This window comes from Drosophila albomicans, chromosome 3 (genome assembly GCF_009650485.2).
Source record: "Drosophila albomicans strain 15112-1751.03 chromosome 3, ASM965048v2, whole genome shotgun sequence".
NCBI classification, from domain to species: Eukaryota; Metazoa; Arthropoda; class Insecta; order Diptera; family Drosophilidae; genus Drosophila; species Drosophila albomicans.
In genome coordinates, this window is record NC_047629.2 from 49115713 (window position 1) to 49142908 (window position 27196).

At 37.3% G+C, this 27196-nt stretch overlaps 3 protein-coding genes across 17 annotated transcripts in view; 2 read left to right on the top strand and 1 right to left on the bottom strand.

Annotated features, from left to right (window-relative positions):
• The window catches only part of LOC117570607 (supervillin), a 172472-nt gene that overhangs the window by 28670 nt on the left and 116606 nt on the right, over positions 1–27196 (bottom strand). For 9 of the 15 annotated variants that reach the window (XM_052004677.1, XM_052004675.1, XM_052004678.1 and 6 more), the window contains 2 exons: positions 27009–27134; positions 19372–19849 (listed from right to left, as the gene is read on the bottom strand). In XM_052004677.1, coding sequence (XP_051860637.1) covers positions 19372–19849; positions 27009–27134 — 604 coding nt within the window. The other 6 variants (XM_034252354.2, XM_052004685.1, XM_034252363.2 and 3 more) reach the window with 4 other exon arrangements.
• LOC117570610 (probable cytochrome P450 4d20) lies at positions 626–3807 on the top strand. The gene is made up of 5 exons (XM_034252368.2): positions 626–876; positions 934–1320; positions 1395–1464; positions 2832–3028; positions 3104–3807. Exons 1-5 carry the CDS (start codon positions 714–716, stop codon positions 3805–3807), a joined length of 1521 nt encoding a protein of 506 aa, XP_034108259.1. The 5' UTR covers positions 626–713.
• On the top strand, positions 5639–6633 carry LOC117572022 (uncharacterized). Its single transcript, XM_034254571.2, has 2 exons — positions 5639–6073; positions 6130–6633. Exons 1-2 carry the CDS (start codon positions 5687–5689, stop codon positions 6484–6486), a joined length of 744 nt encoding a protein of 247 aa, XP_034110462.1. The 5' UTR covers positions 5639–5686; the 3' UTR covers positions 6487–6633.

Consider the following 27196-nt stretch of genomic DNA (forward strand, 5'->3'; position numbering starts at 1 on the left):
AAGCTATTATAAGTCAAGGACAAAGCGAAAATAGATTTCCAAACAAATTTCTACACGTGGAATAAAGGTGACTGTCACAATTTCTTTTCTACAAAAATCAATAAATAAACTGGGTTCATTGCACTTTAAATATTAATGAGTTGGGGCACGAGTAGAAAAGTGAATGAATTTTACAAAATCAATTGCATACATTGTGACTCATTAGAATTGAAAATTAGTTCAAGAACATATAATATAAGTAAACCTATAAACTACAGTGGCGTCTAATTAAATGCCACTCCTCACTCACACATTTGTAATCACAGCGAGGCACAAAACACAAAACGAAAAACAACTCAAAACGAATTCAAAATTGAGCGAGGTTTTAATCATTGAATTTGATACTGAGAGTGTTGAATGCGAATCGCGTTTAATCGGCTGGCAATTGAAGCGACAAAAGTTGCAACACTCAACTAAAATTGTACGAGACAACACATTATTACTGTATAAAATAGGCAACTACATAGCAAAACAAAAAACCAGTTTCAGTTGATATTAATTCTAAATATCAGAAAACAAAAACTTAAAATGCGCTCAACTGTAGCTTTTAGCTGACCAGCGTCCCCAAACGTTGCTGATAGCGCAGTTGATCAACAAACGCGACGGCGTCAACAACGCGAAAATAAAACTAAACACTGACGAGTTGAGTTGCCTCCACAACAACGCAGCACAACATGTGGCTGACCTTGCTAGTTGGCGCTGTGATCTTGCTACTGATCTGGGACTTTGCACGCAAGCGTCACAGCTATGCGGCACTAGCGAAATCAGGCATTACGGGTCCCACCTCGTTGCCTGTGCTGGGCTGCGGCCTTGAGGCGTTGCATCTAGGAGCGGAGAGTAAGTTTCGATTTTCCATCTCCAGCAATATATCATTATCTTCCTTCCTCCTCCTAGATCTCATCGACTATGTCGACGCTTGTTTTGCAAAATATGGCAAAACTTTTCGCATGTGGATCTTAAATGAATCGCTGGTCTACACCATGGATCTACAGCACTTTGAGGCCATACTCAGCAGCACCACGTTGCTGGAGAAGGGACAACTGTATCAATTCCTGCGTCCCTTTCTCAGCGATGGCCTCCTCTTGAGTGTGGGCCGAAAGTGGCACACGCGTCGCAAGATCTTCACCAATGCCTTTCACTTTAAGATCCTCGAACACTACATCGAGATTATGGATAAACAGAGCGGAGTTCTCGTTGAGAAGCTGCAACCTTTTGCGGATGGTGAGCATGTTGTGGACATGTTGAAATATGTGTCACTCGCTGCGCTCGATGTTATCACAGGTGAGAGATTACAGAGATTGCAAAAGACTTACACTTAATGATATCATTTGTCTGACTTTCCCAATTCAATGCAGAGACTGCAATGGGTGTGCAAGTGAATGCTCAGAGCGATCCAGACTTTCCCTACATCAAAGCACTCAAAAGGTAAGAACTTTCTTTCTACGTCGCATTTTGTGTGGAGTCTAAACTTTAGACTCCAAGGTGTTGTAAAAAACAGGGGTACAAGGTCAGCTGGTTGAGCTATTTAACAACTGCATACAGTTATTAGTCAGTCGAGTGCAGCGCACAACATTTATTACATTCCATACAAGTTCAAGCTTATTGCAATCTATATAAAGAGCAACAATGTCTGTCTACTTTGTCTGTCTGTCTGTCCGCTTACTCGAATGCGTAGATCTCTGAGATTAGCAAAGATAAAGCTACAAAATTCGGCGAGCATACTTCTATGCAGGGAATACATTGCTTAAGAAAGTGTTATAATCTATTTTCAAGCGTATTTTTAGGATAAATCTTTTAATTGGCCACACACATTAGAAAAAAATTTACTGCGTGATTTCTACAAATTTAATAGCAAGTTACTTTGATTTGCACGCAACACTTAGAGTATGAAATATATAATAATAGAATTTTTTAGAATAGAATTCATCTTTAAATGTGGAATACCTATTGATAAATGTTCACTAAGTGATTTCTACAAATTACAGAGCAATGGGGTAATAAAGATCTAAGTAATAAAAGTAAGATTTGAACAAATTGCTGCAAATATGATTATAATATTTAGAGGCAGACACAAATTGCACTGTTTAGAATGTTATACTACTTGAAATTGTGGATCCAGATTAGTAAATATTTACTGACTGCCTTCTAAAACATCAGAGCGATTGACTCATGAATTTTGAAGTAATTTCAGTATAGTTGAGCAAGTTGTTTAACTTGAAAATATCAAATAAATAGTTGAGATAGGTTTTAGAATATGATAATAATTGATAATTGGGGATTAACATTAAGCGGCAATCTAATGAACTTCAAATTCATTTAAATATTTGATATATTCATAAATTTCATAGCGATTAGCAAGAAACTTTGAATTCATTTAAATATTATTTAATTTATTTCTATAACAATTATATTCGTACACTTAATGGCGCTTATCTAAAGAAGTTTGTATTCATTTCAACGTTATTTTATCAATTTCTATAACTAGTCTTTAAGTATGGAAGTTTAAGTGCGTTTGTCTAATGAAATTTATATTAATTGAAATTGAAATTTAATTAATTTCTATAACTAGTCTTTCGGTACGGAGTCGTTATAGTCGTTAATAGTCGTTAATTGAATTACGTTTGTATAATGAGATTTAAATTAATTTAATTTCTAATTTTGTCAATTCCTATTACTAGTCTCTAATTATGCAATACTATATTCGCATACAAAGTCGTTTTGCACTCGACTGTAACTTTCTTTGCTTGCCTAACTTGGCTTAACTTGCTTCCCTCTCTCTCTGTCTCTATCAGCGTTGTCTACATTCAGCCGGACCGCATGCTGAAGTTCTCGCAGCGCTACGAGTGGCTCTTCCGCTTGACCGCCCCGTTGCTGCACCGCAAGTTGGTGAGCGATATACGCATCATGCACGACTTCACCGACAAGGTCATCCGCGAGCGACGTTCGACCGTGGAGCGTGCTCTCACCGACGGCAGCTACCGGCCATTGAGTAAGCTGAGCTCACATTGCGGAAACCAAGCAACAACAGTTTGAACTACATTTGCCAACTCTATTTCTATTTCAGGTCTGGGGGATGCAGAGATTGGCAGCAAATCGCAGATGGCACTGCTGGACATTCTGTTGCAAGCCTCCATCGAAGGCAGCCCGCTGAGCGATGCCGACATACGCGAGGAGGTCGATACGTTCATGTTCGAGGGCGACGATACCACCAGCAGTGGCGTCTCGCATGCTCTCTACTCCATCGCCCGGCATCCCTCTGTGCAGGCCAAGCTCTATGCCGAGTTGCAGCAGGTGTTGGGCAACGATCGAACAAAGCCGGTGACTCAGGCACAATTGCAACAGCTCAAGTATCTGGAGTGTGTGATCAAGGAGACGATGCGTTTGTATCCGCCAGTGCCAGCGATTGGCCGATACACCAGCAAAGATCTGCAGATTGGCGATCAGACAATACCAGCGAACACCAGCATCTATTTGGTCTTCTACTTTGCCCATCGAGATCCGCGACACTTTCCCGATCCGCTCAGGTTCAAGCCAGAGCGTTTCCTCGACGACAACGAAGAGCGACAAACGTTCACTTATTTGCCTTTTAGTGCGGGTCCAAAGAATTGCATTGGCCAGAAGTTTGCCATGCTCGAGATGAAGGCGCTGATTAGCAAAATACTCAGATACTATGAGCTGTTGCCCAAGGGACCTGATCTCCAACCTATGATGAACTTTATTCTACGCTCCTCTACAGGCATGTGTGTGGCAATGAAGCCGAGAAAATAGATCGAATTTTGATTATCAATAAGAGAACGCGAGATGTGACTAGCATCTAGTTAAAGGTTGTGGTTTCCCTGGGATTACTTGTGATATTTATAGCTAGTTCGTAAGCATAGTTTGTAAATTAAATAAACGATTTTCGACCTAATAAAAAAGAAAGAAAGCTACAGTCGAGTGTACTGGGTATATCAGCTACTCATGTTGAATAAAAACAAAACAATACGGTATTATTCTTAAAATAATGATCTAATACTATACCACAAATATTCTAAAAATTAACCGACACATGCCTTATGTTTAATATATCGATAAAGTACTACATTCCAAATATACCAGTCAACCAAAGTAGATAAGAGCCCATTGCAAGAGGAGTAATTTTCTATACGGAATAATTTGCTATACTTAAAAAGCGTGTAACATTTTTATCCGATCGCAATCACATTCTATAGTAATTATTGTCTACTACAAAATTCCCGACTCTGATCTCTTCAAAATTACACTTGTTATTTATAAGTGGGCGTGGCTAAATTTGAAATAAACTTGATCTGCGTGCAAACATAACAAGTGCTGCCAAAAAAAAAATTAACATCTATCTTTTATAGTCACTGAGATCTACGTGTTTATATAGACGGACGGACAGACAGAATGATGGACATGGCTACATCGTCTCGGCTGTTGACGTTGATCAAGAAAACATATACTTTATAGGGTCGGGAATGATTTTTTCTCTGTGTTACAAACTTTTGCTGTAGGCAAAAAGTTTTAAGTGTTAATATTTTAATAATAGTTGCTGGAAAGCTTTCAAGACAATTATTAAAGAGTAAGTCTAGGCTCGATTTTAAAAGATTCAAAACTATGTTGTTGCTTATTAATAACAGAGACTCTACACTTTAATACACCTATTAAAAAGCCTAATTTTATTGGGCTACTAAATATCTTTAATACTTTTTATTGAGTACAACATACCCCTTTATGACTAACTGCAAAGCCAACGCAAATCATTTCTATTTGCAATAACAATAAATGTGAAAGATTTACGTACTGTTCTTTCATGACTGCCTAAAAATAGTCAAGGCAAAGCAACGAAAGTTTCTACTACTACTTAGTATAGTAAACAAATTCAGACATTAAATATTTGCTTCAGACGGAGAAACTATAAGCATCCAAAAGTTAAGTATATTTATCTCACTTTGTAACATTTAAAGCTGCATTATTTGCTCGCTTTAAGAATGTTAAGGATTTCCCGAAAATGAATGTCATAAAATGTGATAAGCAAAGTGATTAATAAATCGCATCTGTGATGATATTTATTATGTTTGACGGGAAAGTACAGCTTTTTGTAATTTCCTTTATAATATTTTAAAGACTTTGCATTGCAGTTACTGAGAATTAGATCAAACTGAGTCAGTGTTTCAATATTTGCCCAGATTGGGCGTCATCCCACATATTAAGTGGGTCTCTAGCTCCCTCTGAATGTTTGCGCACTGCGATCGTAAACTTTAGTTTTATCTCTATAATCCGAAGGCAAATATCGTTGCCTTTATTCGGAGTGAGTGATCTATTATTTGTCATTGCAATAAATGGTGAATAAAAGTGCAATTATTGTGTACTTCCTGTGGATGTGAGTTGTATTCTCAGCTCGCATTTCTATTCAGATTTCATTTGCTGAGTTTAAAGAGAGTTGCGTATCATCATCAAACATGTGTTCAAATAAACAACAAGTTGCTCGCGATATTTATCTTTCTATAAAATTTGCAAAGTTGATAAGCGTTGCTTATCAGCATCATCATCAGCAGCATGATCGGTGCCATCTGCATATAAATGCTGGCCAAGACAGACGCACTGCGCCAAAAGCATTTGAAACGTTCAAGTAACCACTTTGAAGATGTCGCTAATTAGTCTATTCTTTGCTCTACTCTTGGCCATCTCAGCCCAGGCAATCAGTCGTCCATTGCCGCCTTATATCGGTCTGCCCACCCAGGATGGTCTCACCCAGCTCTTCTTCAACTCGCGAGTGACACGACGTGATCCCAAGACATCGGTGAACTGCTTTGCCGGCTATATTGGTGAATCGAATCTGATTGCCGAGCAATACAGCGGCGCCTACAGTGGTTGCCTGCAGAAGGCTCACGAATCGCGACGTGGCATCGACTTGGACTTTTTGCCCACTCGGCGAATGATCGAAAAGTCAGCTGAACTTGTGTGCAACGCATTAAGTCGCTGTGTCAAAACCAATGGCACTCTCGACTCTTTTAATTGTCATTCGAGTCATGTAAGTCGAAACTTTATTATTCGGTTCATTTCACAAAATGTACACTTCTTCAATAGGGTTCTAATAACACCATTGCCACGTACAGCATCTCGGGCAATGCCACGGAATCTGCGCACGTGTTGCAAGAACGCTATCGCCTCATTGACTTGCACCATGAGCAGTGTGTGAACAAGGCCGAACGAAGCTACGTCGAGTCCACTGCCAGAAACTACAACTATTTGCAAGGCTGCCTGGATGGACGTATTCTGCCCAAACCCATTCCAACCACGAGCAGCTCCACATCGACAACCACAACAACGACAACGACAACAACCACAACTGAGCCACCAACAACCACTCCGGAGCCGGCAACCACCGAGAGCCAAGGCAACTTGGAGGATCAATTTAAGGAGCTTTTAAACTTGCTAAACTAAAACAACGTGTCAAGAGCTTTTTTGGCTCGTTGTTTAACTTTTAAGGCTAAGCACATCGAAGGGAGTTTCTGAAATAAAGCGAAAAGTGAACCCCAAACAGAGACAAAGTAAACAAAGCAGCATTCAAAAGTCACCCCAAAAGTCCAAATATTTAACCCTCTTGTAAAAGATTGAGTTTCGTATGAAATATCTTAGTCAATGGCTTGGCAAAATACTCTCTCATAATAATTGCACTTGGTTTCTGTTGATTAATGTGTGCTGGGGGGAAACAAACCAAAGCTCAAGGCGTCAATTAGAAATATCGCTTGCGGCTCTTCCGTTTTTTTTTATTTCTTCTGCTGCTTTGGTACAAAAAGAGCTTGTGATTAATGATCTACAACCATCGCAATCGCATTAAGAAATTATCGCTGCTAATCATGATTATCGAGATGCCTTGACAATGAAAGCAACTTGAGTGGGATTTTTTTTGTTTAACGAGATGTCAATCTTGAAGCCATGGCTAAAAATGTTTTGTTATAATTCTGCCATGTTTGGTCACTAGAAAAATAGGCAGAAACCATATAAACAAAGATCGAATTGAAGAGATCAAGATCAACTCTGCAACACGTTTGCCTTTTACAGCATTCAAGTGTTTGCCTTTTATGTGCCTTGGCGGCTCTTGGCTCTGATCTCAGTTGGGTTAAAGGGAAAGAAAAACCTGTGCCGAGCAGCACCTGTTGCCCCCAAAGCAAGTCGCTCATTTATTAGCACAATTGGCAGTGGCATTTGGTGGCAACTCCAACATTTTATGACCAGTTCAACACTACAACAAAACCCGTCTGGCACCCAGTTTTATGTGGAACTAAATTCTTGGTATGCGATTGCGTCAATTTCTATGCGTTTTATTGGTCACGGCAATTGCAATGCAAGTCTGGTTTATGGGCGTGGCACTTGCCGCTTAATTGCACCTAGAAACAAGGAAAACGAAACGGAGAAAAAAAACACGTTGCAAGGTGTTTACAACGTGTCTCTTATATCTTTAACCGATGCAATTAGATAGCTGCTATAAAGAAACAACAAAAAATAAGAGCTGCGATTGATTGCGCATTCATGATTGCGCTGCTGGTGACTAATAACAACAAAAGCTGATAAAAACATAAACTGAGCGCACATTGGGAAATCACTAAAAAGTGCACTTCGCATTCATTAATTTGTTATTGCAGTGAGAACAAAGACCGAGTGTGAAGAAAGACTTTCGATAATCAAAAAATGCTTAAACGATCGTTGAAGTGAAAACCCTTTTAGATCGAATAATGAGTTTGTGTAGCCAGCAAATGTGCAGCTTACTCTTAAAATGGATAACAAACGAGCTATAACAAAGTGGAAGCCTTTTTTAATTTATAAAGAAGTAAGAAAGCTATAATCGAGTGTACTTCAATATTCGCTACGAGTTCTCAATAAAATAAAAAAAAGCTAAATATATCTTTGTTAAAATAAAATGAAATGTAAATTTGGTATATTAATATATTATATTCAAATACTGAATAATACTAAAATGTAAATTTAGTTATAGTGATCAGACGCAATCAAAAAATACTGATATATACTGAAATTTATATTTGGTATATTAATATAACAATGCTTAAAAAAGATGCTAAAGAGTTTGTTTGTACTGAAATATACCGAAATGTATATTTGATATTTAATATCTTCTATTCAATTAATATACCAAAAAATTATGAAATTTACTGACTTGTAAAATTGGTATATTTCTATTATATTAAAAGGATATACCGAAAAAATACAAAAATATACTGAAATGTATATTTAGTAATATTAATCGCTATCATAAAAATACTAAGATATACCGAAATGTATATTTAGTATATTAATATAAAAAGTGCTGCCAAAAAAGTTGTAAATGACTTTCTGAGCAATTTTAAAGGGAAACCCTATTATAAAATGTGTCTCATATATTATGAGTATTATTAAGTGTTATATATTCTAAGAATTCAGTATTATTTACGGCACATGCTATATATAACAGCTGCTGCTTAATGCCACTTCAATCAACTGCCAACTGTGATTGATAATCGCTGCTTATTAGCCACAATAGACTTTCACTTCAGCTGCTTAGCGAGCTTGTTAGATGAGCAGACGCTTTTAAGAATCTTTTCAAGGTTGTCCACTTTTAATTGACAGTCGTTGTTCACTCATTTTGCAGCTCATTTGCAGTTAATTGCCTTGCCACACACCAACACACCTTTAGATTGTGGCATTACTCAACGCTGCACATAATCGCAGTCAAGCAGAGAAAATTCTTAACGCTAATTTGCAGTCAGCATCTAAGCTCAGATGATGAAAGAGAGATTGCAGTGTTGGCTTCTTCATTGCACAATTTGCGCGCTTCATTGAGCGCTTGCCTTGCCGCATGCCCCAAATGCAACATGTCTGCGAAATCCTGAAGCCAAACAAGTTTAGAGACACACACAGACAAAAAACTTTTCATTTTTAATGCCGAAAAATAAAAGAATTGGAAAAATTTGTGTTAATAAAGCGAAAAAACGACAACTACACAAAAAAAAACGTAGTAAATAAATACGAGTTTCAAGTCAGCTCTGACTGCTTTGCATAAATAAATTAAAATTACTAGGCTGTGTGTGTGTGTGGAGCTGCAAGTGCAACAAAATGTTGAAACGTCGCGACGTTGACGTCGATGTCCCCAAAAAGTAAAAAACAAAAGCTGAAACTGTACGTAAAACTAGTTTGTCAGCAACAACAACAACAACAACGAAATGCGCAGAAAAGGAAATCGTCGGCGTTGTTGCCTTTTAAGGCATTTGGTTGCCCCCTGCCCCTCCGCTCCCTTTGCCACATATTGGCTGCGTGTTGCGCATGCGCCCCGTGCTATCAGTTTCAATGCGTGTGTGGCAGTGTCTCTGTATCTATGTGTGTGTGTCACGTCTGTGTATTCAGGTCATTCGCATTTTCACATTTTAAGGCGTGTTGTGTGTTTGCATGTGGATTTTTCTTTGCTTTTCGTTTTTTTTTTTTGGAATAACTTTTGCCAAGCACTTGCAACTTGCAGCCTCTTTCTTAGCCTTGGTGGCAACTTTTACTTGTTGCTGATGCTGCTGCCTCCTGGCCATGTTTGGTTGCCTCTGTATGTGTGTGTGATGAAGCGATTTGAGCTTTGTTTGTTACTTAATTGCGACAAAGTCATTAATAATCGATTAACCATGTGAGGCAGACAAGTTTCTTATGCTGACGGGGATGCTGATCACCAAAGGAAGTTGCAACCAGCCAGCCAGCAAGCTAGTGAGGCAGGCAAATACTTGTATGTAAGGCAATTACGTTAACTCGTAGTTACACTCTTCATGTTTATACAGCATCCATCCAATCTTGTGGCGTGTTTAGTCCCCGTTTTCTCTCGCCCCGCTGGCAATTTGTGTTTCCTGTGTAATTCTTGCGAGGCGTGTCCACTAACTCACCTCCTGGGTGGCAGCCACAGCGGCGTCATTATTATCAGCAATCTCCCAGAATCATAGCAAATCAACAGCGAATCTGTTTAATAATCGACCAAGCTAGTTGATGCTCGAGTTGAGCATTAGAACGAGTTTGTTATAGTTAAAAAGTAGCTATCTTTGCATAGCTGGAGATGGACAATGGCTTGTGAAAAGCATGTTATTATGAAATGTGATGAGTGTGCTGAGATATCTAGCAATCAGCAATTAGTGGAAAAAAAGTAAACAACTATTTGAGCAGATGAATACACTCTAACATTAAACAGTAGACTTAAGACGCAGTATTTTAGAATACCAAAATATGATCAATATACTGCAGTGAATAACATAGTTAAGGTATTTTAGAATACTGCAAAATGATGAAGATACTGAAGCGAATATATTAACGGTATTTTAAAATACCGAAATATGGTGATGCTAGAGAGAATATACACTCGAAGTATTTAAAAATACCAAAAGATGCTGAAGGTATATCAAAGGTATATTAAAATACCGAAATATGCTGAATATACCGAAGTAAATATATATTAAAAGTATTTTAAAATACCGAAATGTGCTGAAGATACTAAAGCGAATATATATTATAGGTAAATTAAAATACCAAAATATACTGCAGCGAATAATATATTAAAGGTATGTGAAAATACCGAAATTTACAGAAATATATATCATTGTATCTTGTTAAAAAAATACTAAAAAATATATTTATTTAAATTGTGAAGTATTTATAAATACAAAAATATGCTTAAGATACTGCAGGAAGAGCGTAACCACTGTTTTTTTTTTAGAAATGCTATAGAAATGTATTCTTCAGCTATATATAATAAGTATTTTTTAGTATATACCAAAATGTGCAGACATTATACACAGTGTCTATAGAAATCGTAACATTTTAGTGATTATATAGCAAAATACATGTCATTATGAGCTACGTCACAATTCTGAATACGTAGAAAGAAATGTTTGGTGATCTAAAAAGAAGTTGACAAACTCTAAGCAATAAATAATAATGATAAACAATCCGCTTCTAGCAAAAGTGTAAACAGATCAAAATGAAGTAAACAAACTGTAGAAAATAGTTAAGTTTACATATAAAATATCGCGTAGAGAAAATTACAATGAAGTAGATAATATGAGAAAGGGAAAGACAAAGAATATTCTTACTAAGATCAACAGAAATTCTATTAAAGTCTTAACTATTCAGCTGTCTATCAGTTCTGCGAACTTTTGCTGACATTTCTATCGCATACCAATCGCCATAGTTGCTACAAAGCTGCTGTCTAAATCAACTTCGATCTGAGGCGAGCATTGTGCTTGCTACCGAGTTGAGTTGCAACTTGGCCATAAAAAGTAAATGTCAAGCGTTGCAACGCGATGCGATGCGATGCGATGCTAATATCTGAGCACACAAAAGGCAAACAGCAGGTGTCTAATTGATTGAATGACAGACGACAGTAGCAACATGCTAGGATAGCTAGAGTTGGAAATCGAGAGGCTAGAAGAGAGAGAGAATCGATATATCAACTAAACATTTATTGTTTGTCACTCGGACTGTCAGAAGAACGCCCAGAGAATGACAGTGGCATCGATGCTTCGAGATGAGATGATAAGCAGTTGTAGAAGTTGCAGAAGTTGCAAGCCACATGCACACACAGAAGACAAGGAAGCAGCGGTGGCATGCCACAATCCCAACGGCCTGAATACTGCATCAAGTGAAGACGCAACGCACACACAAAGGAAATTCAATAGCATAGCGCGATGGCAAGGCGAAAGGCGGAAGGAAGGGCGGCAGACAGTGCCTTGCAATAATAAATGCCCAATGATGATATCTATGACGGAGCCAAGACAAAGGAACCAAGCCAACAAAGAGAGCTTGCAAAACTGACAGCGAACTTTGGAATATTTCTACGCTTTTGCATTCGCTGCGAGGGATTGAAGCAGTTGATTCGCCTCCCCACTCTACTCCCCTCCTGCCACCACAACTGGGAACAGCTGCAGATTTATGAGCCGTTGTCAGACAACGTGCAGCGGCAACGAAGTAGCTGGGCTTAAATAATTCTTGGCCAGACGGCGGGGCCAACAACATTTTGTGTCCGAAAAGTTCATTGTACCAAAAAGCCAGCTTGGATGCTGGATTCTGGGTTCTATAGTCGAGTCTCGAGTCTCTCTTATCCTGATTCCTTGTGCTGCTAATGAGTTGTCAACATTTTGACTGATTTTTATTTCGACAGACAGACAGACACAAGTCTAGTTCAGACTTCACTCGAAATTAACATTATCCTGTGTCGCAAGTTTGTTGACACAACGCGAGACGCCACTAGACTCATTTGCAACTCATTTCGCAATGTCAGTGTCAACTGTTTCCGCCTCGGGGGGGCCGCATTCTCTACAATAAGCCAACTGATGACTCAAATTGTTGGCCACAAAACGACGACGACGCCATAAATGTCTAGCAAATGCTGAATAAATTGCCCACAAAGCACTAAATTATGGTCAAACCCCATAAGCAGGCATAAAAGGATGCAATGACTCACAAAATGTCTAGTCTGGCCGAGTCAGCGCCTCTCAAACCTCACTTTCGCTTGCGAACGCTGCTCAAACAGCAAGATCATGCAATGCTTCAGCAACTGTAGAACATCGTTCGAATCGAGGGCAGTGCTACTCAAACTGTCAAGCTGTCGTGCTCAGCAGTTGCTCTAAAACCATTATAAAACTGCCAGCTGCTGTGCTTAGCAGTTGCTCTAAAACCACTTAGAGCGTAATTCGTTCACCCAAACTCAACTGTTTGCAATTAATTCTCATTTAAAAGTAATTAAATGCGCACTACTGATAAACTAATTTGATATTTCAACAACATTTCCTGCACATGTTTGCAATTCACATGAATTGTTTAGCTGCAAAAACAATAAACAAATGACAAGCTTACAAAATTCAGAATTTCGAGAGGCAACTGCTTCTAATTGGATTAGAGTTTGTTTTTTTCGTGTAGGGCTATAAATAAGTGCTAGTTAATTGAGTTTCGAAAGTAAATGTGTTTGGTAATGGATTGCAGCATAGAATAAGTTCACTTTAAACGGGAAACAAAACTCTAAATGCCAACAAAAACAGCTGTGCAAATCGTGAACAGGTAAACAGTCAACAACAGACAAAGGAAAAGAAAGAGTTGTGGAGCATAACAAACAAACCATCGACAAAAAAAAAAGAGTCAACGTACTATGGCCTAAGAAGATTGTGTAATCGTATTTTGAACAACTTAATAATGGGAATAGGAAAACAGAGCAGGGCAGAACCCGAAATGGGAAATCGTAATGCAAACAACTTCATTTGTTTCTAGACAAAGTTATTTCTCCCCAATAAATGAATGTATTTATAGCTGACCAGAAATCTCAGCCAGAACAGAACGAACTTAACTTTATGCCCCAATGCATGTGACTTGAGGAGGGGGGGAGAAAACATAATTTATGGATCGCTGGCTTCGAAATGTTTCACGTTTTCTCAGTTTCGCCTTTTGTGTACATAATCCGAGAGAGTGCAACGAGCATCGTGCTGCATTTGCATCTCTCGACATGAAAGCGAGCACAACCCATAAGCATTCGCCTTTAATGGAATTGTTCGGTTCATCTCGAAACTCACAAATGAGCAGCGACTGCTGCACTAAAAGCGTTGATAATTCATCATCGCATCACATCGCATCGCATCGCATTCACATCTGAGAGAAGCTTCTTTGTGCCAGCAGCGATCAGTCGCAGTCTTGCAGCAAGAAAGATACAAAGAAATCGCCTCTCTCTCTCGCTTCGGTCGGGGCAATTCAATTACGAGACAAGCGGGGTCACAAATGCCAATCCATGCGAGCAGCAAACGCAACGAACTCTTAATACACTTACAGTGGAGAAATATGTTCACCAAGGTATTAATTATGCAAATGATAACCAATAAGGAAAGGAAAAGAAGAAGAAAAGAAGGGAACTCACGCACAACGTGCAAAGTCGAGTCGTATGACTAAGATGATTGCGGTTACGAAAAGAGTAAAAGTAGTTCTAAAAGTAGAAGTGGTTAAATCAGTCTCTCTTGTAGGAAAAGAGTAGCAGTAAAAGTAAAAATAACAAAGTATAAGTTTACATTATAGTAGAACTTGTTATAGTCTAACAATGAAAAAAATATATTCCGACTACTGTGAATAAAGTTTTTGTAAATATAATTGCATAGAAAAATCACAAACCAATCCCGATTCCTTCAGTGTTTAAAATACAACTTTGATATGTTTAGATTTGATTATTAAGAATAAGTTTCCATAAAAGTAGAACTTGAAATAGTATATCAATGAAATAATATAGAATGAATAATAAGAATAATCACAAAGGAATCCCGAATTCTTTTTTTATTATCACACAAATTTTATTTATTTACTTTTTTATTATATTAGTAGAGAAAAGTATTGTATATCATATATCCCAATATAATGATTACAATCTCAAACTTATTGAATTACTCAACATTAATATAATACTGTGTATACCCAAATATAATGATTATGATCTTAAACTTTACTAAAAATAATGTAATATTGTATATTCCCAAATATAATGCTTACCGATCTCAATTTTATCGAATTACTACAAATTAGTATAATATTGTATATGCCAAAATATAATGATCACGATCTCATTTATGGCCATACCAATTTATGGAATTACTAAAAATTTATAAATATCGTTGAAAAATAAAATCGGAGTAATACTTGAAGTACCAAGCAAAGAAGTGGATTTGTCAGTAATATTATGGTTGAAGTATGACTTCGAATGCTAATATTATAAGTAGAAATATGTGTAATCGTAATTCAACTATCTAAGCAATAGGAAGTACATATAAGAAATTCTAATTGGTTAAGCTTAATAACAAAGGTGAAGTGGTTGTACATGAAGTTTATAGATAAAAAGCCAATAGGAAATTATGCACTTTAATACAGTTTTATGATAATTTATAGTCTTTGTTCCGTCAAACCTGTTAAGCTAGCGACTTCAATGTGTGGTAGCTACTTCACTTTTACAATTTCTAGCATGCAGATCTAAAATCGCATAGTAATTTTCCTATTTACCGCAAAGCTTTCGATAACTTTGCTTTTTTCTTTTTCTGCTTGGCTGCGTTGACTTTCTGCATATTGAGTCGATCGAGATAATGCCATGAAATACACAGAGTATATATGGAGGACTACAAAGTATAATCTCTAGTGTAGGGTATTTAAAATTGTTAACTGGGTGCGTCGCAGCTCAATTCCCTCAAGTGTCGTATCGTATAATCGTATAGTATATAAATGGGTATGGTAGAACTCACATTAGGTGATTAACCCGTAGAACTTTTCACTATTCGGTATAATCTTTGTTTTGTATTTTGAATTTGTGTTTGTGTTTGGGTTTGTCTATCTGTCTGTCTGTCTCTTTGTGTGTTGGTTTGGCTCATTAGCGTTGGAGCTCACGTTTTCCCCGCAGACGTGAGCAGACATGTCGCCTTCTATATGATACCGAATACTCGACTATGAATCTAGGTCTAAATGTGGGTGTTTTTGAGTGCATTTGAATTGCACTTGGATGCGATTGCTCTGCTCTCTTCAATGAATGAATTTTAGTGTTATCAGTGGGGATTTTACGTCTAGATAAGAAACATTTTACTGTCTATTTATGGACAATCTTTTCAGTTTCGGTTTCGGTTTCAAATCAATGCATTATCTAATACTCTCTATAAGTAGCAAGGCGATCATAAATCAATAACAACATTTTTATGGTGCGTTTCTTTCATTTCTTTCGACTAATTTCTCGCCATAAGAAATTCCAGATCCAAGAGTTCCGACAGATCACAAGCAAATTATGCAAATTCATTGAAAACGAAAGGCATTTCTGTGGTTTGCTTTGGTTTTTTTTTTGTTTTTGTTGTTGCTATTACTTTGTTGATTCGTTTTGCTTTTGTTCATTCATTAGCCACGCACATGAAACTTGGAATAAATTCGCGATATAAAAAGAAAAAAAATCTCAGGTATAAAAGTATTACGAAATGGACAATTAATGGGTTAGCTGAAGAGAAGTGCGGTCTAAAGCGAAATCCGATAATAATAACAATTGAAGTGATTTTTATTTTAATGTACAAGATGTATAATGAGAATTTGATTTGAATCAATTTGATTGATTAATTGGCGCTGGCAACTCTGTCGATCATCATCTTCATCAACATCATCATTATCACCATCTCAGATCAGACTATGCAAATGTTGGCCCAGTTTTTCAAACTACGCGCAGACCTTGAGCCCAAAAGCCATCAAGTGGGGGGCCTCTTAATTAAGCAGGTGAACAAATAGACCCAAATGGCCAAATAGAGTTGCCAACGATCGCAACGATTGAAACAGAAGCACCCTAAAGTCACTTCACACATACAAAGCAAATGCAATACTTATCACACAGCTGTCAAAATGCACAACCATAACAAAAGTTATTAATATGTGCTACGAAATACCCTATAATCAGATTAAACTCAGCTGCTTATCATACATGTTGTGTACCGTAATATTAATCAGTCAATAACAACCATAAAATAATTAAATTCTCCAATTCCTGAGAACATTTTATGGATCTTTTCATTGTTTAGTTCCGCATACCAGAAAGTTCATATTGAAAGTGAAATTTCGCATCGGAAGACATCATAAATTTCGCAATTGATAAAATTATAAAGCTACGCCCCTTTGTCAAAACAAAAGAAAACTACAGGGTGTTTACTCTATTACAAACGTAGACCGAGCGACTACCAAACTTTAAAGCCAGCGACTGCAAAACCTTTAAGCCTGCGCCAACAACAACGATAACGACTAAAACAAGCATCACAATAATTACAGCAACAACAAGCAATAGACGACAACAAATGTCCAAGTGCAAATAAACAACAAGAGAAATAGAATATCGAAACAACGCAAAATCAGCGTAGCTGCTGCGCTGCCGCTACGCTGTCTCTGCTGCTGCGGCTGCGGCTGCTCTGACCACTGCTGAATCAGCAAATTTTTCAATGGAAGGCAAACGCCAAAAGACGCGAACGATTTACAGTTTTTCGGTTGTGTTGTTTTTGTTGTCTTTGCCTACATTGTATGTAGTTGTTTTTGTTGCTGCCGCTGCTGATGTTTGTGTAGCTCGTTGCAGCAGGTAATCAAGAAGAAGAAGCAACAACAGCAACAGCGCAGAAGGGAGGACGCGACAAACACAGAAACAAGCTGTGCAAAACTGGTCAGCTTTTTGTTGCTATTGCTGTTGTTGCTGTCGGTCTCATAAGAAATATAATAAAAATGAAAAAACAAAAAATCACAAAAACAAGAACTACCCATAACGATGATTTTCAGTGGTACAAACCTTTGCTTTGTTAATTGCTATGGCTCTCAGTGCAATTGCAGCCTGCGCCTTCCTCTCACGTTTTTTCGAGTTTTTTATTTGCAGTTATTTTTTTGCTTCAGCGTCTCGTTGCCATTTTTCACTTGCGCTTTCAATTGGATGCAATTAAATTGGAAGCCGATCGTAATGCTTGCTTGCAATTGTCGTTTGTGGATTGCAGTTCTTTAGTTTTATCACGCACAATAAACACACAAACATACACACTCACACTCGCACACTATAGTATTAAATTTGCATAATTCAATTGCAATTTTGCGACCGGCACAAAATGCGCGCGAATTAATAAACAAACACAAACAAATCGACCGCAAAACAGCGCAAACACAACCGTTCTTCCCGAATGCAAAAGCAAAACTAACTGCTGTTAAGTTTACAGGCTGTTGCATCGCTGTTAAGGCTATGAGCGCTTCATTTCGCCTATGGTGAATTCGCCGCATATTAACAGCTTGGCTTAGAGACGTTGTGAACAGATGTGAGACGACAGCTGATTATTTGGCAAGTTTATTTTTTTAAAGATGAACATTTATTTAATTATACTAGTGGTTATGTATAATTATTATGTATTATTGCATAAATTCCACTTTTAAACTCATATAAAAAGAAACATCTGTTTTCGAGTGAGACCACAAGCAAAAACTGATTCAGCACCTAGGAGAGATACTAACATACTCAAGCCCCATTATTGCTGACTGGTTACACTACATCTAGTATGTTGGTATATTTTCCACATACGACATATTTGGCGCGTCAATTTAAACTGCCTGTTATATTTCGATGTTTCGATTTGTTGCTGTACGCCAGCTCTGTTAAGTTTACATTGTAAACGTTGCCACTCTGTTTGCAGCGCCGTCTGGCAACTATTAAGAAGGCGCCAATTTTGAATTGAAGTTAATATGTAAGCATTTCAACGAGCATGCACATATTCTGTTGTTAGTATTAAATCACTATTAGTAGCGAAAGCAAAACAATAAACTACATTTACATAGGATTTTTGTCAACTTTATTATTGAAATTAATTAAATAAATTGTCGGTGTGTCACCTAAAAATATATGTGGCAATAATTTTCATTTCATTTTTCAAACAAATTTGTCAATAAAATATATATATATTTTTGTTATGTATATGTATATATTCAAATATCTGTATATATATATATATCAGTTATTTTTAGTAAGCAATGCAAATTGAACTTATGTGCTAGTTGATATATTTTTCTTTCGTTTCTTTTCAATTTTCAATTTATCGCATTAGTTTTTGTTGAACAAAATACGGTAGCTTTTGTTGTTGTTGTTGTTGTGGTTGTTGTTGTGGTTGCTGTTGCTGTTGCAGGTGCCAAAGCAGTTGCTGTTGTTGCTGCAGTTGCAGTTGCAGTTGTTCTCGTTGCTGTTGCAGTTGCTGTTGTTGTAGCTGCAGTTGTTGCAATCACTGCTGCGGCGGCTGCACAGGACGCCAGTAATAGCTTCTTTCAATTGGTTTCACTTGAACTAGGAAACTCTTTTTGTTTTTTCTATTTGTGTTTTATTTGTTTTGTGGGTGCATTGAAATTGTTTGAATCGATTAGGAAAATACATTTATTTATCAACAGACATTTAAAAAACGGATGTCGAATGATGCCAAATGACAAACACAATTAAAAAAGTTGTCAAAAATCGAAGCCTAAAATTTTTGTTTTTTTTTTTCATTGTAGTAAAAATGTATTGTAGTTGTTTTTGTTTTTATTAAATTATTACGCACACATTTTGTGGAACCAGTCTTCGAGTCTGTCTAGATATATGTACATATATAGTATTGTGATGATCGATCGGGGGATCAACTTACATCAAGTGTTGGTTTTTTTTTTTTTTTGGCTAGTTTTTTTTTTTGGTTTGGTTAGTAGCAAACGGTTAATAAACGAGCACAGCGCACAGCACATTGGGATTGCAGATGTTGTTGTTCTTGTTCTTGGTGGACGTAGACTCACCCATCTGGCTGCTGTTGTTGTTGTTGCTGCTGTTGCTGACGACGTCGCCTGGCCACAGCGCTGTTCTTGATAATGGCTTCGATCTCTCGACCACCAGAGCTTTCGCCCTCCGATGCGGAGGCGCAATTGTTGCCCCCGGTGGAATCTTCCACAGTTCGAGGTGCTCCCAAGGTGGCCAAATTTCGCACCAGACTCACTGCATCATCATGTTGGGCGCTGGCTGACGGGGGCGTGGCATTCTCCTTGGACACATTGCGCAAGATTTGCGCCAAGTTGCGTTGAGGATTCGCCGATGCACTGTTGTCCAGCTCATCGCGTGTCGCGTTCGCTGTGGTCGCCGATTTGCGCAGATTCGAGACTGTAGCATGCGTCGAACGTTGCAGGCGATTCTTCAGCTCGGCATTCAGATCAATGGGCATCAGACCGCGACCCATGCCGGGCAAGGGTTTGCCCCCCTTCAGAATGCCCTTGGGTTTGCCTAAAGTAAACATAAATTTAGGTCATCAAAAGATTTAATATCAATTAAATGAAAAAGAAAAACAAGTAAGAAAGGTTCAATCGAGTGTGCTCGACTGTGAACTACCCACTACCCATTTTGAATAAAAGCAAAATATTGCGGTATTATTCTTAAAATATACAAAATTAATATAGCACAAAGCACGAAAATATACCAACACATACAATTGGTATATTGATATAGTATTACATTCGAAATATACTATAGAGTAGTAAAATATACCAGATAGTCAGCCAAAGCTATATACCACAAAAATACTAAAATATACCAAAAGCTATAATTGGTATATTGATAGAGTACTACATACGAAATATACCTCAGAGTAGTAAAATATGCCAGATTGTCAGGCAAAGCTTGATGCCACAAATACTAAAATATAGCAAAGGCTATAATTGGTATATTGATGTAGTACTACATTCAAAAATATGCCATAGAGTACAAAATAAATATCAGATTATCATACAAAGATTCCAAGACCCCTGGTAAGGAAGAGTTTTTGCCCAGAATTTATTAAATTACTTTTACATTTTCTATCTGATCACAACTAGGAATCATAAAGACTGTAGTTATTAATATATGTATCGAAATTCGAAACTTTTGCTTTAAAATTACGCTTTTTATTTGATTTTTGTCCATTTGCGAGGACGGAAGTGGGCGTGGCAAAAATTTTAAGCTAGCTTGAACTGCGTTTAAGCTTAAGAAAAGCTGTCGAAGACAAATATAGCTTTATCTTTTATAGTCTCTGAGTTCTAGGAGTTCAGACGGATGGACAGACAGACGGACATGGCTATATCGTATGGCTGTTGACACTGATCAAGAATATATATAGTTTATAGGGTCTGCCTGTTACAAACATTAAGTTATAATACCCTTCTATCCTATGGGTAGCGGATATAGTACAAATAAAAGAAAAATAAATAAAATAAATAATAAATTATACAAACTTTAAATAACAAGCACAAGCAAAAGGAAAAACGTGCTTTAAATTTCACATAACATGCTCAGGTAAACTTTTGAGAAGCGCAGAGAACGGCGCTGAGCTTCACTTACTTACTCAGTGTTTATGTGTGATTTGGTGTGTTTGTGTGTGTGTGTATGTTGGTAAGTTTGTGTGAAAATTCGTTAAACACATTGCATTTAGCACAAAATGTTGTTGTTTTATTTAATGTTGTAACAATTTGCATATTTAAATATTACAATAATAATTACGATAATTAGATATAATGTTGTATTTGCATAATTATAGTAATAATAATAATAATAATGGTATGTGGTAATGATAATAATGCCATTTAAGGTACAATTCGTTTAAGCTCTTTAAGTAATTAATTAAAAATCATAAATAAGCACACGACAAGTAGTTGGTAGTTGGTAGTAATAATAATAACTGTTAAACTGGATGATGCTCTTGCTCTGCAGGCTCTGAAAATCGAAATGCAACACATACAAATTAATTACAATGCCTAAGAAGAACTTTTTCGATTAATTTTAGTCGTTTCGTTTTATTATTTTTAAGTTGGGGATTATTTCTCAGTATGCATATTTTTTATTATATTTCATTGTCTTTTTTTTGTTATATGTATTTTTCCATTATGTTTTGCCCATCTTACATTCGTTTCGTTCTTGTTTTGTTTTCTTTATCGGAGAGAGGCGGGGGTCAGAAAGAAAGGAAGTAAGGAAGATGATGATGATGCGCATCTATCACACAAATCACACATTGAGCGCACACAAAAAGAGAGCGCAACAATTTATCTACATGCTAAATCCAAATTAGAGAGATAGAGAGAGTTGTAGAGAAATAGAGAGAGAGAGAGAAGAGGGGGGAATTTTCGAAAAATTTGTGAAATTTTTTAAATAGTTATGCCAAAAAAATTTACAATTTTTCATTCATGTGCCCAAAATTTCGCCACACAACCTCTTGAACTCATGCCCCGCTGCATGCAACTCATCGGCTGTGATTACAATATCCTCAAAGCTGGCAATGTTCAATTTGTTGTTGCTCGTTGTTGTTGTTGAACGTCTCGAGGGGGAAAGAGCACGCTTCGGACTTGGCATCGAGGTGGGACTCAGGCTGCCACTTGAAGCACAGCTCCCAGTTGTCTCCAGCGACATGGCGCGTGTTCGCTTCAGCATCTCACGTCGCTTCTGCACCAGACTGACGCTCTGATTGAGTCCGCTTCCATTTGCAACAGTTTGTGGCAGACGCACATGCGCATTGAGTGCCTCCGATGGAGTTGAAGTTGGAGTTGAAGACGTCTTCTTCAGCAGCGTTGTCGTTGAGCTGTAGCTTTCTTTCAGTCCGAAGTACTTGGCATAACGTTCGTCAACGTTTGGAGCCCGAATGTTGCCACTCAGCTCTGTGGTATGACGTCGATTCACAGCGGTGGTTGCCTGTGGCTTCTTTTGTTGCACGGTGATTTGACTAAAGTGCGTCAGCTTACGCTTCAACTCTTGCACTTGTTGCGATTGCTGTTGCTGCGATTGTGGTTGCTGTTGGGTCTCCTGCTGCTGCTGTTGCTGCTGCTGATTGGCAGCGCAGTTTTCTTTGCCCGAATCAGAACTGTGCGCATCATCGCCGCTGTCACTCAAACTGTGTCCATTGCCATTGCTCTGTTGCTCCATTGCTTGCATTGATTGTTGCTTCCTCAGCTCCTTTTGCTGCTGCTGTTCGATGAATGGTGATTTGATTTTCCCAATGGTCCGCACACCCATCGAGATGTGTATATCCTCCATTGTCTGCAATCGTCCCAAGCAACTGTTGCGATGATTGTTGTGCTTGCGATCGCTGAGAAAAGTGTCGGGCATCACAAGTTTGCCCACGGTCCTCAGTTTGATGCGTCGCGGCGCCGTCAACGAAGTGCTTTCTGTCAAAGGAGTAACAATTGTTGAGGTTGTTACTGCTGTGGCTGCTGTTGGGGGAGCTGTTGCTGAGCGTGTCAGCTGCACAAAGCCATTCTGATGCTCTGTTAGCGACTGTTGTTGCTCCTCCTCTTGGGTGGTGGGCGTGCATTCCATGGGCGTGGGCGTCACACTGGCGCTGCTTATGCTGTTGGCCATGCTGTGGTTGCTGTGATTGCTACTCGGACTGTTGCTGCTGCGATCGATGGAGTTGTAGGGCGGACTGCTGCGTGAGGCGTAGCTGTTGGCGCGACTCGCAAAGCGCGGATGTGCCACATGATGTGGCATGCTGCTCGTGGGCGTTGTGCTGCCGCCATTTCCCTCGCACAAGCTGCTGAAGAACGCCAAACGCTCGGCCAGCGACAACGATGAAGGTTCTAAGGAAGGTTCTATTGATTAGTTCTCGAACTCTTCTCGAATTCAAACACTTACGCATCCTTTTTGCAAACTCTCTACTACGAAATTTATTTTGTGTGTGCTGCTGTTGCAAGTGTCAAGTTGCAAGTGTCGAGTGGCAATTGCGCCACGCGTTTTTATTTATCAATTACTTGTGTTGTTGTTGTTGCTGTGTTGCGATAAATATATTTTGTATGAAGTCGCAGTTGTTGCGCTGTTTATCAACCGTTTAAGACTGAGCTCAACTCGAACTCTTCAACATACAATAAAAAAAAACCAGTGCCTATCGCTGCTTTCTCAGTTGCTGCCTCTGCCTCTGCTTTGGCTATATAGAAAGTTAACGACGCATTTGTTAGGGCAATTTTTATAATATCAAATAAATTTTTCTATAATTCGTCTGTCATTTGCCTTTGTTGTGATTCTTTGTACTCGGCTCGCTTATTTTTCGCTGCTCAACTCTTCTCTCTTTTTTTTTTCAGCAGCAGCCAGCCAGCTGCTTTTCATTTTCATGCCACAGCTTTCGATTTTCGTTCAGCTATTGATAGCAAACTTGAGTCTTTATTCAACAACTCTTTGTTAGCAGCGACGTCTGCGTCAGACAGAGATGGAGAATTGTAGACTGCAGACTGGAGACCGCAGAATGAATCGCTGGCTACACAAACTGATTACTGATTAGCGTCGATTGAATTAGCTTTGAATAGAGTGCCATAAAGAGTATAAAGTACTCTATAAGGATAGTTGCTGAAGTCGCTATTATATGAAAGGCTTTGCTATAAAGAGTTAATGCTTAGAGAGGAACGATAAGATTCGAGAAGATTCTACTCAGCACGTTATTATAGTTATGCAAAAGTTACGTTAAAGTCTGTCTGAAGATCCCATACTCAACCAATCCTATTCTAATATAAAGGCAGTTGCAATATTTCATTTAATTATTACATTAATTCAAAAGATTAGTTAAGGTCTGAAGATCCCATAAGATTCTACTAAAGTCAGTTGCAATTTGTCGATTGAATTAGCTTTGAATAGAGTGCCATAAAGAGTATAAAGTACTCTATAAGGATAGTTGCTGAAGTCGCTATTATATGAAGGGCTTTGCTATAAAGATTTGATGCTCAGAGAGGAACGCCATAAGATTCGAGAAGATTCTACACTTTATATTTCAATATAAAGACAGTTGCAATTTGTCATTAGTTTGAATAATAATAAAGTCTGAAGAACCCATAAGATCCTACTCAACAAGTCCTAAAAACAGTCGCATTATGACGATAGAATTAATTTTGAATAGAGAAAAGTACTCTACATATAAGAAAGCTTTGCTTTGAAGGCTTTGCTATAATGATTTAATGCTCAGAGAGGATCGAGAAGATTCTACTCAACGCGTTCCAATATAAATTTGAAATTTGTCATTTAATTATTATAGGTACGCAAAAGTCTGATTGAAGATCTCTTAATATCCCATAAAGTCTGTCTGAAGATCCCATAAGATTCTACTTCACAAGTCTTATAAAGTCAGTCGCAATTTGTCGATTGAATTGGCTTTGAATAGAGCACCATAAAGATCAAAGAACTCTTATAAGGAAAGACTTTGCTTTAAAGGTACGTTATAAAGATTTAATGCTCGGCGGGAAACGATAAGATCCGATAAGATACTACTCAACACGTTTCATTATAAAATCAGTTGCAATTTGTCATTTAATTATTATAGTAAAGCAAATCTTACATATTAGGAACTTTCTACTCAACAACTCCTATAAAGACGGTTGCAATTTGTCATTGAATTTTTATAGTTACGAAGAAGCTGCGCTAAAGTCGGTATATGATAATAGATGAATCAACAATTTTGCCTTTGAAACTTTATTACTACGCATAGAATATAAAGAGTGAAATTATCTGTCATATAAATAGTAAAAGACTTTGTGCTCAGCTTCATTTTAATAGATCATTACTAAGCCCATGCTTAAGAGGTGAATGCTCTCCAAAGAACTGAATGCATCATAACAGTGAATGAATCATAATTTGTATACGATATATCTTTTTAGAGAAAACTCTCGATTACTTTGCCAGCAAAACAAATCGTTTTCATTGTAAAAAAAACCCTAGTTAAGTTAGCAATAAATTACACAATTCACGGCTGGAAGCGAACTTCATCTAGTTACCTTTATTTATATAAGTTGCGGTCTCTTTTAATACCATCTAACCACAAGGCGAAGTTGCAAAGTATTTTCATTTTAAAGATTAACGTATAATATACGAAATTAACTTTTTCTTTTTGATACTGTTATTTTAATTTAGATATAATATAATTAGTTCATTAAGCCCCACACAAAATTATAAGCTGCATAGTTCATATTAAGTAATCCTTTTCAAAATTATTCATAAATCATGTTTACAATATTGTTTCATGCGGTTTTGTACATTCATTTTGTTGACTAACTTTCAATACGTAATAACACATGTATGGATCATGTTATTACATATATTAAAGTGCAACAGATTTTAAACGCAATTCATAGAAATACATATTCATAAAAAAAAGTATTTAACAAAGTTTTCATTTATACTTAGTGTGAGTCATCGTTATTTAACCGCATATTGGAGATATTCGTATTTTCCTTTAATTTTATTCCCGTTCTTTCAGTTCTTTAAAACTTATCATAGAACTAACTTTCATAAATGTATGGATCAAGTTATATTGAAGTTCTCTTTCTCAATTCATAGAAATACATATTTATAAAAGAAAGTATTTAACAAAGTTTTCATTTATACTTTGTGAATTCATCATCATTCTTGTTTTCCTTTAATTTTATTCCAGTTCCTTCAGTTCTTCAAGACTTATCAGTTAATCAATTAACTATAACTGATGACTAATTAGTTTTACCACTGTTTAAATATCACGTTTCACGTGTAACTAACTGAATTCCCTATCGAAGTCAAGGTACGTAGTTTTCTTTATCTCGATATTTCTTTATATAAGAAGAAGTGTGGGGGGAACAGGGGGAAACGCCCTCATAAATTAAAGATATTGATATTGGAAAGACAATGTGCAAATATCGACAAAGAGGAAGTTTCGAGTTGGAAACAAAACAAAACAAGGCCAAGATAATTATAAACGTTTAATTATAAACGCTGGAAAATTCGATGAAAAGCAAAAGAAGCCAACAATGAGTTTGCACAAAAATGAATAAGAGAAAAAAAAAAATGACGTGAGGCTGGTAAATTACATAAAGAAAACATGTGTAAAAAATCCAAATTCGTTTAATTTGTTGTTCATGCAACAACAACAATAACAATGGGGAGTTAATTAATTGTTAGAAATAAAAAAAAAAACATAAGTGAACCAAATGCATGCTATGAAAATTATTAGAAAAATGCTTTAGTATTTATAATGATATTTTCATTTTTTGCCTTTCAGCTTATTGCGCAATTTTGCGTGATTTGTTTAAATAAAATAAATTTCCTTTTAATCGCCAATAAATATCATGTTGATTTTTCGATTTTAGATTAGTCAAAACGCAGCGCAAAACTGAAGAAACAGCAACAACTCAAGAAATCATATTCTTACAACTTTACATTGAAGACACACACACAACATCAACAACAACAACAACAACAATAATAATGATAATAAAAACATTCATTGAACGAATAGATTTCTGTATCTATCGTTTTTTCGCATGCCAATTGTGTGCATTATTCGTGCATTGCATTCGCGCAAAATAAAAAGAGAGAAACAAAAACGATACGCAAATGTTGTGCCAAGCAAAGAGAACAAAGAGTTCAACTCTCTTTAATGCTCCTTTGTTGTAGTTTTTTCTGTTCGACTTACCAAAGTCCGTATCGGTTGTATCCTGCGTCGTGTTCGGCGTGCTCGGCTCTTCGTTTGACGGCGAGCCGAGCGATGCGGTTACGTTGGCGCTTGATGCCGACGGAGGCGGCGAGTGGCGAGAAGTTGCTGCGAAAGAGGAAAGAAAAAGAGAGATAAGTTAGAATGGTAGAAGTAAGTTAAAGTCTATG